The sequence below is a fragment of the Ovis aries genome, chromosome 12 (assembly GCF_016772045.2).
Source record: "Ovis aries strain OAR_USU_Benz2616 breed Rambouillet chromosome 12, ARS-UI_Ramb_v3.0, whole genome shotgun sequence".
Taxonomy (NCBI): Eukaryota; Metazoa; Chordata; class Mammalia; order Artiodactyla; family Bovidae; genus Ovis; species Ovis aries.
In genome coordinates, this window is record NC_056065.1 from 60,520,734 (window position 1) to 60,537,368 (window position 16,635).

At 37.9% G+C, this 16,635-nt stretch overlaps 1 protein-coding gene across 4 annotated transcripts in view; it reads left to right on the forward strand.

The window, feature by feature from the left end:
• TOR1AIP1 (torsin 1A interacting protein 1) overlaps positions 1-6,600 on the forward strand; it is a 43,148-nt gene extending 36,548 nt beyond the window's left edge. For 2 of the 4 annotated variants that reach the window (XM_027975917.2, XM_027975919.2), the window contains 3 exons: positions 1,707-1,751; positions 2,108-2,164; positions 4,101-6,600. In XM_027975917.2, the coding sequence (XP_027831718.1) occupies positions 1,707-1,751; positions 2,108-2,164; positions 4,101-4,888 (890 nt within the window). In that variant the 3' untranslated portion in view covers positions 4,889-6,600. The remainder of the gene's footprint in view (positions 1-1,706; positions 1,752-2,107; positions 2,165-4,100) is intronic. The other 2 variants (XM_012187643.4, XM_012187644.4) reach the window with 1 other exon arrangement.
• Positions 6,601-16,635: the final 10,035 nt, after the last annotated feature.

The window sequence follows — 16,635 nt, forward strand, 5'->3', positions numbered from 1 at the left end:
GATGTAATCCCATGGTCTATTTTTACTTCTGTGCTTTTGGTGTCATAACCAAGAAATCATTGCCAACGCCAACTTCAAGAAGGTTTTGCCCCATGTTTCTTCTGGGAGTTGTATTATTTCAGTTCTTAGTTTCAGTCTTTAGTCTATTTTGAGTTGATTTTGGGGTGTGGTATATGATATGGATCCAGTTTCATTCTTTTATATGTGGAGATCCAATTTCCCCAACACCATTTCTTGAAGAGACTGTCTTTCCTTCATTGCATATTCTTGACACCCTTATTGAGGATCAGTTGACCACGTCTTAGGTTTATTTCTGACTCTGTTCTCTTCCATTGGTCTCTTATGTCTGTTTTTATGGCAGTACCATAATGTTGTGATTACTCTAGCTTTGTGATATATTTTGAAATCAGGAAGTGTGGTGCCTCCAGTTTTGTTCTTATTTCAAAGTATTTTTGGCTATTTGGGACCTTCTGTGGTTCCATATGAATTTTAGGATTGTTTTCCTTTTCTATAAAAAAGAAATGCCATTGGGATTTTTACAGGGATTGTACTGAATCTGTAGCTTGCTTTTGGTAGTGTGGACATTTTAAGAATATTCTCTAATCCATTACCATGGGATGTCTTTCCCATTTACTTATATCTGCTTTAATTTCTTTCATCAGTGTTTTAGAAGTTTCAGTTATAATTCTTTTGCCTCCTTGATTAGTCTTATTCCTAAATATTTTCTTCTTTTTGATGCTATTGTAAATGGGAGTTCTGTTTGTGTTAACTTGATTTTCTTCATTCTATTTCTATGAGTTATAAATGTTACATATGTTTCATAATAACTAATTTAGCTATTCTCCATTATTAATATCATCATCTATGTCACAGATTTTTTTGTATATTATCTCATTTGATCTTTGCAGTCATGGAGTAAAGTATTTAAGATAAATATTATCTAGTGGAATTTAATTTTAATTTTGGTGACCTAACTTTGAAGCTTCTAAATGATGACATTTCCTAGACTAAACTAGTAATTGCAAAGCAATTATTAAGTTTAGAGTTAAGGTTGATGTCATTTTGTTTCATTTGAGGTTTTTTGTCATATGACCAGACATAAGGCTATTTCTATTAAAAACAACAGCATAAATTGTATTCCTCCAGTTTAGTCCAGTGTTTCTCCAATGAAAAATGTTGGTAAATACAAGAAAGATCACTTATACACATGAAAGCTATAAAGTTCCAGGCAAGTGATGGATGACAGTATTGGTAACGTAGATCATACAAATGAATAACTCAGCCTCTTCGCCTTCTGCACGCTGTCTTTCCATTTCCTTTTTCTTAGATGTTAAAATCTGTCACCATGCCAAAAAAGATGGAGGGGAAAAGGAAAGAGCTGGATAGTTTTTTATTTGTTTTCTAAAGTAATGATGGATATAGAGATTTGATGGAGTTGTGAGAAAATTATTTTTGATATCTATTGTTTAACTAGCCACAAAGCTAAAACAATTACTTGTCTATTAACAGAAATGGTGAAAAGTTTTTTAGTGTAATTTCAAAAATATTACTGATATTTGTAATGGTCAGAAGCACCAGAGGCAGTGTTGAGTCAGTTTTAGGTGGAAAATAAGAAGATTTAAGATTGAGTTTTACCTTAAAAATCCCTTATGCAAATAGCTCAGTAATCCATAATCCATATTTTGTCCTTCTTTCCCTCTTCACAGCATCATCACCAGGCAAGCGTTCAATATATGGCAGTTTTTCAGATGGTATAATATGTTTCCTTTTATTATAGTTGTACTTATTTTCTTTGTCCTTATACCTTTGTCCTGGAAATTTTACCACTCCAAATTAAATAATTTGGATCAAATTCAAGGCTTTCTCACAAAACTAATGTATTGAGTATGCTTTGTACTAGACTCTTACATGCCATGAATAATTATGAAAAAAATGGGTCTTGTGTCTCAAACAGCTGTCAGTCTATTAGACACCTGAATCTTCTGCTTTTTCTTCTGTTTCTGGCTGATCTCTCCCATATTTTCTCTTGGTGAAATTTTCTTTTTTCTATTGGAAATGCTGAAATTATGAAACATAAATTGATAATCTTTATTACTCCTATCATTAGATGACAGTATTCAGAAATCAGAGCTTGGAAACCAATCTCCATCAACCTCCAACCAACGTAAGTTTGTCTATTCATCTTTTATTAAATGAGTCTCAGTCTCAATACCACTTTCCACTAGGAAAGTTAATAAGTATCCCTAGAGACCTTTGAGAAAAAAAAAGGTTATACCTGTCCATAATTACCTAGAGATTAAAGCTGAAAAAAAAATTTTTTTAATGTTTGTCAATTATTTTTAAATAATTTTGTGTTTTCTGTAATCTCTAATGCCTGGTTTAATAAAATGAGCTGGAATTTCATTCTGCTTCTGTATTCAGCCTGTTACAATATATTGCTTTGGTTGAGGTATCTGCAAAAATTTAGCTTTGTATGGATATATAATGTTTTAATAGTCTTTAGACAGTTGTGAATATTCTCTTTTGATATTCTCCCAAACTCAGATAACATTAGTTTCTAAATGTTATTTGAAATATGAAATCTGAAGCCATATTAATGAATTTTTTGTATTCTGTTACATTTTACATTCTGTTAAAACCCATTGGTCTTTCTTGTACTTTGAATATCATGCACTGGTCATTTGGAAAAGGTTGGTTCACTAAGTTATATAGATCTTCCAAATGCTGACATGTTTTTAATACGATATTAAAAGATCACATTTGTTAAGATCACCACTAGTCTCAAGACAAAGAAGTCTTAAGTATTGGGAGCTGTTAAATTCATGATGGCAGATATCCTGCAACTCTAATTTTCACTTGAAACCTTGAATTTTATCACTGGGAACAAAGATTGTCAGTTTCCTTGAAAGCAAGAGGCTCACATTGTTCCTTTTCAAGAAAACATCTCCCAAATACGAAGTGTGACCAGCCATAGTTTTATCACTTGTCCTTTCCAGTAAAAATTCTTTGAAAAAAAGCACTAGTTCAGCTCACAACTCAGTTGTACAAAGTACTTTATATATACTTCCCATTTCTTCACATAGAATGTTATACTCAAGGATTGAGTTTTAATAAGGTAAATAGCTTTAAATGCTTCATGAAGGATGTTCTTAGATGAAATTGATAACCTTGAATACATGCCTGTGAAGAATACAAAGACATTCCTAGTATAGTTTGGTGCCACTGCCCTGTGATTCATCTAAAGCAGCAGTTGTTTTTCTTACCACGGCTTTTTACACCATTGGTGCAGATATCAATATGGCGGGGAAAAGGTGAATAAGATCTTCGTGTTAGGAGAACAGCTTTAACCTCAAAGATCCCCTTGAGGAGATCTTGAGATAGCCTACCAGCCGTACTTTGAGATCTGTTGGTCTACAGGGTCCATAAACAGAAAGTAAAAATATTATTGCTGTCATATTTAAAAGGTTAAATGATACGGTATATGAGAAAATGCTTTATAAACTGCAGCTGCAAAGCACTAGGTAAATATAAACTGATATCATTGCCAATAATAATTAGGAGTGAGTTACAAACGAAATTTTGCCAATATTAACAACTGCATGCCACGAAAGATAGGCATCAGTGCAATTATATGGAAGATTTCATTTATAATGCATCCTTTTGTTTATCCCTTTTTATACTTAAACATTTCACCTTGGAGAATAATCCATGTTAGTTTCTAAATTTAAAACTATTTTGTAAAGTGTCTTCTATTGTTTACCTCCCAAATATTAGCAGTAGTAATGATAGCTCTGCTTTATAAATTATATTCTTTCCGATTTGCATATGCCATTTCATATACTTAAATTCTCCTTTTCCTCTGAGACTTCCTATCATTTTGATATTGAAGAGACATATGCATACTCATACATAAGTAACTACATAACTTAAAATACATGTGTTAAATTATTTCTTTAAGAAAGTAAATTATCAGCTCCCTTCTTTAAATTCCTCCCTCTCTTAGCTAATGTTTGTAAACATTAATGTGGGCTTTAAAAGTCACTTGCTCTTGAATCTAAGAAAATAATATTTGTGTGTGTCATTTTTTTTTTCCTGAGCAGAAATGACTGGGCAACCCAGAAGTGCATCTTCTGTCAAGACAAAGTGGTATTGGCCCCTTGTTGTGATAGCCGCTCTTGTCATTGGGAGTTTTTGGTACACTCATCCTCCTGAAGCAGAAACCACTGCTGTTCAAGAGTTCCAGAACCAGATGAAACAGCTGATGAATAAGTACCAAGGTCAAGATGAGAAGCTGTGGAAAAGGAGCCAAACATTACTGGAAAAACATCTCAATGGTTCCCAACCTCGGCCTCAGCCTGCGATTTTGCTGCTCACTGCTGCCCGAGATGCTGAAGAAGCACTCAGGTGTCTGAGCGAACAGATCGCTGATGCCTACTCCTCCTTCCGTAGTGTTCCTGCCATCCGGATTGATGGGGCTGGCAAAGCTGCTCGAGACAGTGATACTGTCAAAGAAGAAGTAGATCAGGAACTGAGCACTGGGTTCAGAAATGGCCAGAAAGCAGCTGTGGTCCACCGCTTTGAGTCACTGCCTGCAGACTCTACTTTGATCTTCTACAAGTATTGTGACCACGAAAGTGCAGCCTTCAAAGATGTAGCCTTAGTCCTGACTGTCTTATTGGAGGAGGAGACACTTGGAACCAATCTGGGCCTCAAGGAAATTGAAGAAAAAGTGAGAGATTTCCTCAAAGTCAAGTTCACCAACTCTGACACATCCAGCTCCTACAAGCATATGGACCCAGACAAACTGAGTGGGCTCTGGAGCCGTATTTCTCACTTAGTCCTCCCTGTACAACCTGAAAATGACCTGAAAAGGGGCATCTGCTTTTAAAGGAAGACGGAAGAGAAAGTTATGTCTCAAGTGCTGAGAATTTTTTCAAACTTTCTAACCAGACAGCACTCAGCTCTTTTTGAAAGACCTGGTTTCTTTTTAAAGGAGGTTAGGTTCTTAGGTAAACATGGAACATCTGTATTGTTTATTCAGCCTAATTATGTTACCTGAGAGACTCATTTCCCACTGAGATCTGTTAATGATATCTACAGACTATAAATTATATACAGTCCCATAGAGGATCTACTTAAATTCTGGAGTGAATCATTATTCCTGTGGTATGACCAGTGGGAGGGATTTGGCTCCTTCCTATAAATCCTCCCTAATGTTTTAACTTGGTTTTTTTTTCACAGAGTTTGTTATTAGTAAGATAGCTCCCTGAGCGCAACTATGGGCTTTCCTGTTTTGTTCTCTTTTTTCATCATTTAGATGTGAATTCCTTAGTCAGCTTCTCCTTATAGGAACAAAAATAATGAAGGGCCATCTGAGTGTTTGTTTGGGTGTTTCTTTCTTTTTTTCTTTAATTTTGGAGGACAGGGAAAAGTTGTGAAATGGAGAAGGAAAGGGGAGGAAAAGTTTTCAAGATGAAATATTAAAATAAGTCACTGGGGGAATTCCTTGATGGTCTCGTGGGTGGGACTCCATGTTCTCACTGCCAAGGGCCTGGGTTCCATCCTTGGTTGGGGAGCTAAGGTTCTGCAAGCCACCCCATGCACACTCAGAAATTTTTAAAAAAAAAGTCACTGTCACCTGGGGTTCATCAAACATAGCTATATGAACTCCATTCTCAGTGAATTCTGTCGGGACTTTTATTTTCCTTGAAGAAATTTTTACTCCTCCCAAGGATTCTGAAGCATGTATATGATGAGGTTTAGTATATTTGCTCACTTGGCGCTTAAGAACAGGCAAATTCAGGCAGTTTATTTTGTTCATATCCTGAAAATTTTGTTAAGAAAGATAATGTCAGAAATTGGTAAACCGCTTTGTCAACGACCTCTCCTCAGTGACTGAAGAGGGCTTTGATTTTCTGCATGTCCATTTGTTGCAGTCTACGTCCTTTAATGACACTCTTGTAACAAGTATAAAGATTTGCTATGCATGTGATAAATTCTGTTGAGTGCCTCAAGCCAAAAAGAAAGTGAAGTTTACTATATATGAAGGATGTTAAGATGTACTGCTGTACATAACTGTACCATAGTATTTCAGTTTTAACTTTGCATCTCTTAACAGCTTTCTCATCTGTCAACAGCTTTGGTTTTCTTAGAATCTTAAAATTCTGGATCAGCTTTATTTTTTTATTGTCTACAAACCTTTAAATGGCAATATTGCTTTTAGAATACTAAAGCCTGTCAGTGGCTTCTTCATTTACCTTTTGAGGATCCCATAACTGATGGTAGAATATGGTCTTATTTCTTCCCACTAGGACTACCAGTATTCGTAAGTTTATACTCCTTATTATAATCTGTTCCTGACACTGTCAGAAGTCAGATATTCTTGATTTATAGAGGATTCTAAAACAAGAATTTTTGAAAAGGCTTATTTTATACATATATGTATTATATGGAGAAACAGATGTTTTTATTAACTGTTTCATTGACCAAAATTTTAAAATAATATTACTTATATCAGGAAAAATAATTGTAGCAGCTAATCTGTAAATGACTTTAAAAGCTATTTTAGTAATTTAAATAAATTTACTTTTTTGGTTTGTACTCTGTGTTGTAAGTTTAATGACTCGTATACCTTTTAAAAAATTCCTAGGGTTTTCTTTACACTTGAACAATTTTAGTGAGTTCTGCTTGGAGAAATAAAGGGCAAAGAGAAAACTGGAGCTCCTCACAAGTACGTTGGTAGAAAATACAATCACTGTGGTTTTCTGTTTCATCTGGGGATTTTGACCTATCACGAAAGTTGAATTGAAGTATTCCTCACTTGGTAAAAATCTACACATGTTTCTCAATTTTTCCATTCTCACCTGCCTAAGGAAACTTTTTAGGGTTTTTTTTTTTTTCCCCTAATCATCTACCCCCATGAAATTTTAATACTTCATACAGACTGTGAATCATATACATATTTTTATGCTTTATACACATGAAGGGTAAGATTTTGTTGCCCTCACTAAAAATGTATGCTCAAGAACATCCATATTTTAGATCATTGATGGCTGAAACATTGTTTTGTTCATGTTACCATAATACTTTTGAAGGGGAAATTGTAATAAGTCATTGGCTTGAAAATAGGAACTTGAGCCTCTAGAAATTAGGCCATTGTGACTTTGGGTGACTACATGGGCCCAGGGAAAACCACAGTGCAATGCTGACCTTACAGATTTCTGTAAACATAATTTCCTTCCCGTCTTTTAATAACTTTCATATATTACTTGTTAAAAATTTTTCTTAATCTCTAATCCTCAAAAACTGGAAGTAAACCTGATTTTCATTCTATGAAGAGAATTTAGAAACTTAGAGTCTCTAAGAAATTATAATTTGTAACTTAGAATTTGCATAGTTAATACCTAAACTGAAGCTGTAAAGCCAAATTTACCTCTTATCTTAGATCATCAGAAAGTGGACTTGATGTTCACAGTATGAAGAAGCATTTCTCATTGACTGCAAAAAAAAAATAGTGGACTTTTCTACATTGTCCTTATCAAGGCCACAGAGTAAAATCTTTCGAAGATTTTTACTGACCTTAACAACCTGGGATGAAAGTGTAAGTCCTGAGTTTGGGAAACCAAACTGAGAAGTCTTCCATTGTTTGCCATTGACTTGGAAAAAGAGGAAACTCCTGCTTTATGCCTGTCTTTGGCCTAGATTCAGAGAAGTCCTGTTGGGCTTTCAGGTTCTTTTGGATGGTAGGGGAAATATAACCCATCGTCTGAGGATAAACAGGAGAAAGCTTTGGCAATTTGCAAATTGTAGTCTTTTTTGCATACTCTTGAACACTTCCGAAATATTCATATATCTTGCCTTCTCTCTCGTCTCTGCTAATTATGCTCTGCTAATTCTTACTAGTTCTGAAGCCTTTATTTTTTAGGCAGAAATTCGCTGAAACCTTAAGTCCCTACTATGGAATACTGGTGCAGGTGCCTCTTTATGCTCTTGTTCACCCTGTATTACTCCTGACACCACATTTAGCGCATTCCCACTACCATATTTGTTGTCTAGTTGCTCAGTCATATCTGACTGCGATTCCAAGGACTGCAGCACGCCAGACTTCCCTGTCCTTCACCATCTCCTTGAGTTTGCTCAAATTCATGTACATTGAGTCGGCAATGGCATCCAACCATCTCGACCTCTGTCGTCCCCTTCTCCTGCCTTCAGTCTTTCTCGCATCAAGACCTTTTCCAATGAGTTGGCTCTTCGCCAACTGGAATCAGGTAGCCAAAATCTTGGAGCTTTAGCATCAGCCCTTCCAATGAATATTCAGGACTGATTTCCTTTAGGATTGATTGGTTTGATCTTGCAGTCCAAGGGACTTGCAAGAGTCTTCTCCAAAACCACAGTTCAAAAGCACCAATTCTTCAGTGCTCAACTTTCTTTATGGTCCAACTCTCACATCCATACATGACTACTGAAAAACCATAGCTTTGACTATACAGACCTTTGTGAGCAAAGTAGTGTCTCTGCTTTTTAATATGCTCTCTAGGTTGATCATAGCTTTTCTTCCAAGGAGCAAGTATCCTTTAATTTCATGACTGCAGTCTCCAACAGCAGTGATTTTGGAGCCAGGAAAATAAAGCCTGTCATTATTTCCATTGTTTCCTCATCTATTTGCTATGAAGTAATGATACCCGATGCCATGATCTTAGTGTTTTGAATGTTGAGTTTTAAGCCAGTTTTTTCACAATCCTCCTTCACCTTCATCAAGAGGCTCTTTAGTTCCTCTTCACTTTCTGCCAGTAGGGTGGTGTCATCTATATATCTAAGGTTATTGATATTTCTCCCAGAAATCTTGATTCCAGCTTGTGCTTCATCCAGCCTACCATTTTGCATTATGTACTCTGCATATTGGAGAAGACTCTTGAGAGTCCCTTGGACTGCAAGGAGATCCAACCAGTCCATTGTAAAGGAGATCAGTCCTGGGTGTTCTTTGGGAGGAATGATGCTAAAGCTGAAACTCCAGTACTTTGGCCACCTCATGTGAAGAGCTGACTCATTGGAAAAGACTCTGATGCTGGGAGGGATTGGGGGCAGAAGGAGAAGGGGATGACACAGGATGAGATGGTTGGATGGCATCACTGACTCGATGGACATGAGTTTGAGTGAACTCCGGGAGTTGGTGATGGACAGGGAGGCCTGGCATGCTGCAATTGATGGGGTTGCAAAGAGTCGGACACGACTGAGCAACTGAACTGACTGACTGACTCTGCATATATAAATTAAATAATCAGGGTGGCAATATACAGCCTTGACATACTCCTTTCCCAGTTTGGAACCAGTCAGTTCCATGCCTGGTTCTAACTGTTGCTTCTTGACCTGCATATAGGTTTCTAAGGAGGCAGGTAAGGTAGTTTGGTATTCCTATCTCTTAAGAATTTTCCAGTTTGTTGTGATCCACAGTCAAAGGCTTTACCATAGTCAATGAAGCAGAAGTGGATGTTTTTATACCTCTTTTTAAAAAAATTGTATTTGCAATGAAATTAGATTTATAATATTGTGTTAATTTCTGCTATACAGTAAAGTGATTCAGTTAGGTATGTATATAGTCTTTTTCATGTTATTTTTATTATGGTATATTATAGGATATTAAATATAGTTCCCTGTAGTTATACAATAGGACCTTGTTGTTTATCCATCCTATATATAATGTTTTTATGTGCTAATCTCAAACTCCCAGTCCTTCCCTTCCATACCATTCCTCCCCCACTGGCTGCCACAAGTCAGTTCTCTGTAAATGTGTTTCTGTAATGTGGATATATTCATTTGTGTCACTTTAAATTCCATGTATAAGTGATAACATGGTATTTGTATTCCTCTTTTTTCTATACAGTTTAATTTTTATTTATTTTTGGCTGTGCTAGGTCTTTGTTGCTGAGCAGGCTTTTCTCTAGTTATGGTGAGCAGGGGCTACTCTTTAGTTGCAGCGTGTGGGCTTTGCATTGCAGTGGCTTCTTTTGTGGGGAGCCCAGGCTCTAGGGCTGGTAGGCTGAGTAGCTGTGGCTCCGGAACTCTAGAGCACAGACTCAGTAGTTGTGGCACATGGGCTTAGTTGCTTCACAGTATGTGGGATCTTCTGGGTCAGGAATTAAACCCAATGTCCTACACTGGCAGGTGGATTCTTTACCACTGAGCTGCCAGGGAGGCCCTCTATTTCTCCTTCTCACTCAGTGTAATTCTAGATGTATCCTTGTTTGCGGTATCCTGCAAGTGGCATTATTTTGTTCTTCTTAATATATGTGTATACACACATCTTTATCTGTTTAGCTGCTGATAGACACTTAGGTTGTCGCCATCTCTTGGCTATTGTAAATAGCTGCTATGTACATAAGTATGCATGTATCTTTTTGAATTAAAGCTTTCTTAAAAGAGCTAGCAAGTTTCCTTACATCTTTTCATGTTGCCTAAGAGGGTAATTATAGTCTAGATAAGAGATGGCTATTCATGTGGAGAGAAGATAGATAAGAAAAATATTTGAGAAGAGAGTTGGTGGTTGAATGTAATATTACAGAGAAAAACACCTCCTGGAGGACTTTTCAAAGTGCTGTACTACTAAAAATATATTTTCAGTCTATTTAGCTCATCTGTCTTCTCCCCAGATACTAAGTACACAGTGGTAGACTAAATCCTTATCTCTACATATCTGTCTGTTGACTTTTAGCATTTTGTAGTAGAGACACATGTAATCAAGAATTACTTGATTGTTAATAAAAATCCTATCTAATCAACAAAAGAGAAAAGGAGGGATAAGGTAGATATTATAAGAATACAGATCTTAGACTCCAAGGTGGGAAAATATGGGAACTGTGAGGACTCTTCTGCATGGAGACCTCATGGACGTTCCCTCTGCCTCTCGACTTCCTGCTTGCTATGCCTCAGCAACTTCCCCCTTGTGGCTTAAACACACCAAGAGAGTGAACCTGATTGGCTTGGTCCAGTGTATGGGGTGACCCCTGAAAAGAATGTATAATTAAACATAGACGCCTAGGTCACCCCTTTAATAGGATCTGTGGGCTGGGGATAGAGTTGTACAGTCTTCTGAGGTCAGGCCAAGGAATGGGCAGACACAGTTAAGGGACAACTGAATATATCCTCAAATTTATAAGCCTTCGTATAATGTGATGGTATCCTTTTTTATTCATTTTGCCTTTTTAAAAAAATCAGTGAAAGGAAATTAAAGGTAGTGGAAACAACAATGAAGTTTTAAAATCTGAGTCCTGGTCATGGCTCTGTCTGACAAATTTGACCTAAGCAAGTCCTTTTTGTAGCCCTGCTACAAATGTGTTCTGATTTTTTCCCATTGCTTCTGTGTAGTGTTTCCTAGGAGAAAGCAATGGCAAACCACTCTAGTACTCTTGCCTAGAAAATCCCATGGGCGGAGGAGCCTGGTGGGCTGCAGTCCATGGGGTTGCGAAGAGTCGGACACGACTGAAAGAATTCACTTTCACTTTCCACTTTCATGCATTGGAGAAGGAAAGGGCAACCCACTCCAGTGTTCTTGCCTGGAGAATCCCAGGGATGGGGGAGCCTGGTGGGCTGCCATCTATGGGGTCGCACAGAGTGGGACACGACTGAAGTGACTTAGCAGCAGCAGCAGCAGTGTTTCCTGTGCTGAAAAAAAGAATGGCACAGTAAAAAAAATTCCAGCTACTAATTTAATGTATAATGGCTATTATTAATTTGTTCTAAGTCCCTCACAAGCACACTGAGCTTTCTTTAGTTTTCAGTCTGTTTCTTGGGCAAGTGAGGTAGAAAGTGACCACGTACTTCTGATTCAAACTTGATTTTTTTAAGAGTTTGTTTTCTCACTTTTAGAGAGCACCATTCTTAGGCTAAACCCAAGAAGAGAAACACTCCTTTCTATATAGCCCATAAGAGAACATTTAAATGTAGTTGTTATGTCCTTTTCTTGACGAGAAACTCTTTTTAATGTGCTCTCAATATCTCAAAGTTTCAATGGACTTTCTTTTACCTTGTCTGTAATGAAGATGGAAAAGATCTATATCAAGATTTTTGTATTTGAATATATATTAAGTTGTCCCTCATTCTAGTTTTTGTTAACTATTAAGTGCTTATTAATGCTCCAAACACTGTTTCAACAGCCCTGTATGTATAAACTGATTTCTCACAATAACCCTGCAAGGTGGTTCGTTTCAGTTCAATTCAGCCCCTCAGTCATGTCTGACTCTGAGACCCAATGAACTGCAGCAAGTCAGGCTTCTCTGTCCATTACCAACTCCTGGAGCTTGCTCAAACTCATGTCCATTGAGTCAGTAATGCCATCCAACCATCTCATCCTCTGTTGTCCCCGTCTCTTCCTGCCTGCAATCTTTCCCAGTTTCAGGGTCTTTTCCAATGAGTCAGGTCTTTGCATCAGGTGCCCAAAGTATTGGAGCTTCAGCTTCAGCATCAACCCTTCCAATGAATATTTAGGACTGATTTCCTTTAGGATTGACTGGTTTGATCTTGCAGTCCAAGGGACTCGCAAGAGTCTTCTCCAACACCATAGTTCAAAAGCACCAGTTCTTCAGTGCTCAACTTTCTTTATAGTCCAACTCTCACATCTATACATGATTACTGGAAAAACCATAGCTTTGACTATACAGACCTTTGTCAGCAAAGTAGTGTCTCTGCTTTTTAATATGCTCTCTAGGTTGATCATAGCTTTTCTTCCAAGGAGCAAGCATCTTTTAATTTCATGACTGCAGTCACAACCTGCAGTGATTTTGGAGCCCAAGAAGATAAAGCCTGTCACTGTTTCCATTTTTTTCCCCATTTACCTGCCATGAAGTGATGGGACTGGATGCCATGATCTTCATTTTTGGAATGTTGAGTTTTAAGCCTGCTTTTTCACTCTCCTCTTTCACTTTCATCAAGAGGCTCCTCAGTTTCTCTTCGCTTTCTGCCAGTAGGGCGGTGTCATCTGCATATCTGAGGTTATTGATATTCCTCCTTGCAATCTTGATTCCAGCTTGTGCTTCATACAGTCCAGCATTTCATATGATGTGCCTGCAAGGTGGTACTGTTACCCCAACTTTATTGTCAGGAAACTGAAGCACAGAAAAGCTAAAATGACACTTAAGAATACCCAAGTTAAAAATATTAAAGCAGAGATTTGAACACAGGCAGTCCATGTTTAAAACACCTATCCTTACTACTGTGCAGAGAGTCTCTAAAACCACATACATGATGTTTTCCTCCAGTTTATTCAAGCTCTATACCAGTTGGAGTATTTCAACTCCAAGAATTTTTGTATTTCAAAAATACAAAGTATTTTTCCAACTTCGTAGATTTTTTTCCTATTGAATCATCGTTGATTTACAGTATTGTGTTAGTTTCAGATGTACAGCAAAGTGATTCAGATATATATTTTTTCTGATTCTTTTCCATTATTGATTATTACAAGATATTGAATATAGTTCCCCATGCTATACAGTAAATTTTTGTTTTTTGTCTATTTCATATATCCCATACTTTTCATTTACCCCCTACTCCCTCCCTCCCTTTCCCCTTTTTTAACCATGTTTGTTTTCTATATCTGTGAATCTGTTTCCATTTTGTGAATAAGTTTTTGTATCCTTTTTTAGATTCCACATATAAGTGATATCACATGATTTTTGTTTTTCTCTGTATGATAATCTCCAGGTCCATCCATGTTCTGCAAATGGCAATATTTCATTCTTTTTTATGGCTGAGTAGTATCCTATTATATATATGTACCACATCTTTATCCATTCCTCTGTTGTGGACATTTGGGTTGTTTCCATGTCTTGGCTATTATAAATAGTGCTGAATGTTGGACTCTATGTGTCTTTTCAAATTAGAATTTTTATCTTTTCTGATATATGCCCAGGAGTGGAACTGGGGCGTCCCATGTGGTTCAGCGGTAAAGAACCATTGAACCTGGCAATGCAGGAGACCCCTGTTCAATCTCTGCATCAGGAAGATCCCCTGGAGGAGGAAATGGCAACCCATTCCAGTATTCTTGCCTGGAGAATCCCATGGAAAGAGGAACTTGGCAGGCTACAGTTCATAGAGTTGCAAAGAATCAGACACACCTGAGCATGCACGCACATGGTAACACTATTTTTGTTTTTTTAAGGAACTTCCATACTGTTCTCCATAGTGGCTGTACCAGTTTACCAACAGTGTGGGAGGGTCGCCTTTCCTCTACATCCTCTCCAGTGTTTGTTATTTGAGACTTTTTGATGATGGCCATGCTGACTGGTATGAGGTGATACCTCATTGTAGTTTTTATTTACATTTCTCTAACAATTCGTGATGTTAAGCATCTTTTCACGTGCCCGTTGGCCATCTGTATGTCTTCTTTGGAGAAATGTCTATTTAGGTCTTCTGTTCATTTTTAGATTGGGTTGGGTCTTTTATATTGATTTGTTTGCCAACTTTGTAGATTCTTATTTGTGATTTTCCTTTAAGCCATTTTCTTTCTTACCTTCTTGCTCAGCTTCATGGAATCCAATATTGCACACACCAAGGATCTAAAGAATTCTGAGTAGAGTGAGACAGTCACACAGTCCTACCTGTTGACTCACATTGGCACACATTGACATCATGCTTTTTTAACTGGAAACCTGAAGTGTTGACTCACAGTTCATCATTTTCGAAATAGCTACACACAACCGAGTTGTTAGCTGTGCCTGCATACCACAGAACCTTTGTTTTTGCCTGCCCTCAGCCTTTGATATCAGACAGCACTTCTTGAAATTCCTAAGGAAGAGTCCATTTGGGAATTCCTTGTCAGTCCAGTGACTAGGCTTTCACTGCAGGATGAAGGGGGAGGTGGCCCAGGTTTGATTTCTGGTTGGGGAGCTAAGATCCAGCAAGACGTGTGTTGTGACAGACAAAAAATAATTGGTAATTTCACAGAAACTCTTGGAAAAGGATGATTAAGAGCACAGACCCTACAATGCCAGTTCCATGCTTTTTTCAATGAGTAACACTGGCAAATTACTTCTCTGTGCCTCAGTTTCCTCATCTCTCAAAAGGGAGAAGTAATATAGCTACTTCCTTAATGCTATTGTGAGGATTAAGTCAGTTACACACAGAAAGCACTTAGAAAGTGCTGAGCACATCAAAGTGTACAACATTAGCCACTTTATTCACCTAAATTCTTACCAAGGATTCTCCTCTTCCCCTCTGTGTGGCATCCACTGTGGCTGGCTTCTATTGCTACCTCCTACGTGATCCTTATTACATAAAGTGCATGGCCTTCTTTCCAGCTTACAGCTCCATCACAAACCCCAATCCATTGCAATGTTCATTAAACAAAGGGCTTCCAGTTACCAGAATTCACCCTCCCCCCAAATCTGGGAGATTACGAAGAAGGAGAAAGCTTCCATCTCACACGTATTATTGATAGCTCTTTCGTATTTCCTTGGCTTATTCAGCTTCACTGTCCTTGACTCCTTAAAGACTTTACTTTTACTCAAGCAATGTAGTTTGTCAAGATTATTTTCCAAGTGGTGCACAGACCACTCTGTGTTAAATACAGAGATGTGCCACCTAGATCCACTTACAAGTAAAAAATTTTTGTGCCAAATGTTGGGAGTGTGGCCAATGGACAACTTCACAGTCTGCCACTTCATGGATTGCTTCAGCTGCAGAGTCACTTTACCCAAGGTTATGCCAGGGGAGAGGGAGGGGGTGCACATCCCACGGCTGATTGACAAAATATGTATAGACTTAGCTTTCTCAGCCCAAGACAATGGATTTTGGACTGGTCATTTGCATCCAGAGCTCCCCCATGAGCTTGGCTGAGGCTATAGCACTGTATAATAGCATGATATTCTGCTTCCTTCCTCACCCTTCCACAGGTGTTCATTCATACCCAGCACATTCCCTGGTAAACATGCAGCATACTAAATTTTGTTTCATAGTCTGCTTCTCAGAGACACCCCTCCTGTGTCATGCTCTAAGCTTAGTGTAGTCCATAAATGGAGCAAATAATAGCTAATGTATACTGAGCATTAAGTATGTGCCATACACCATGATTGGAGAAGGCAATGGCAACCCACTCCAGTACTCTTGCCTGGGAAATCCCATGGACGGAGGAGCCTGGTAGGCTACAGTTCATAGGGTCACAAAGAGTTGGACACGACTGAGTGACTTCACTTTCACTTTTCACTTTCATGCACTGGAGAAGGAAATGGCAACCCACCCCAGTATTCTTGCCTGGAGAATCCCAGGGACAGGATCCTGGTGGGCTGCCGTCTATGGGGTCGCATAGAATCCGACATGACTGACGTGACTTAGCAGCAGCATACACCATGATTGACACTGTAAATATATTGGGTTGGCAAAAAACTTCATTCAGGTTTTTCCATAAGCTGACTTTAGTAACAGTTACCTTTAACTTCATTCAAAGGAATTTTGTTAGATTGCATTGTAACAATTGTCAGTTTAAAAAAAATCTAAGTTGGTGATTTTTTATGTAGCCATTTTAATATTGAAGATAGAAGGGAAAAGTGACATTTTCAGCATATTATGTTTTATTATTTCAAGAAAGGTGAAAATGCACCTGAAATGCAAAAAAAAATAAAAAGGATTTGTGCAGTGTATGGAGAAGGT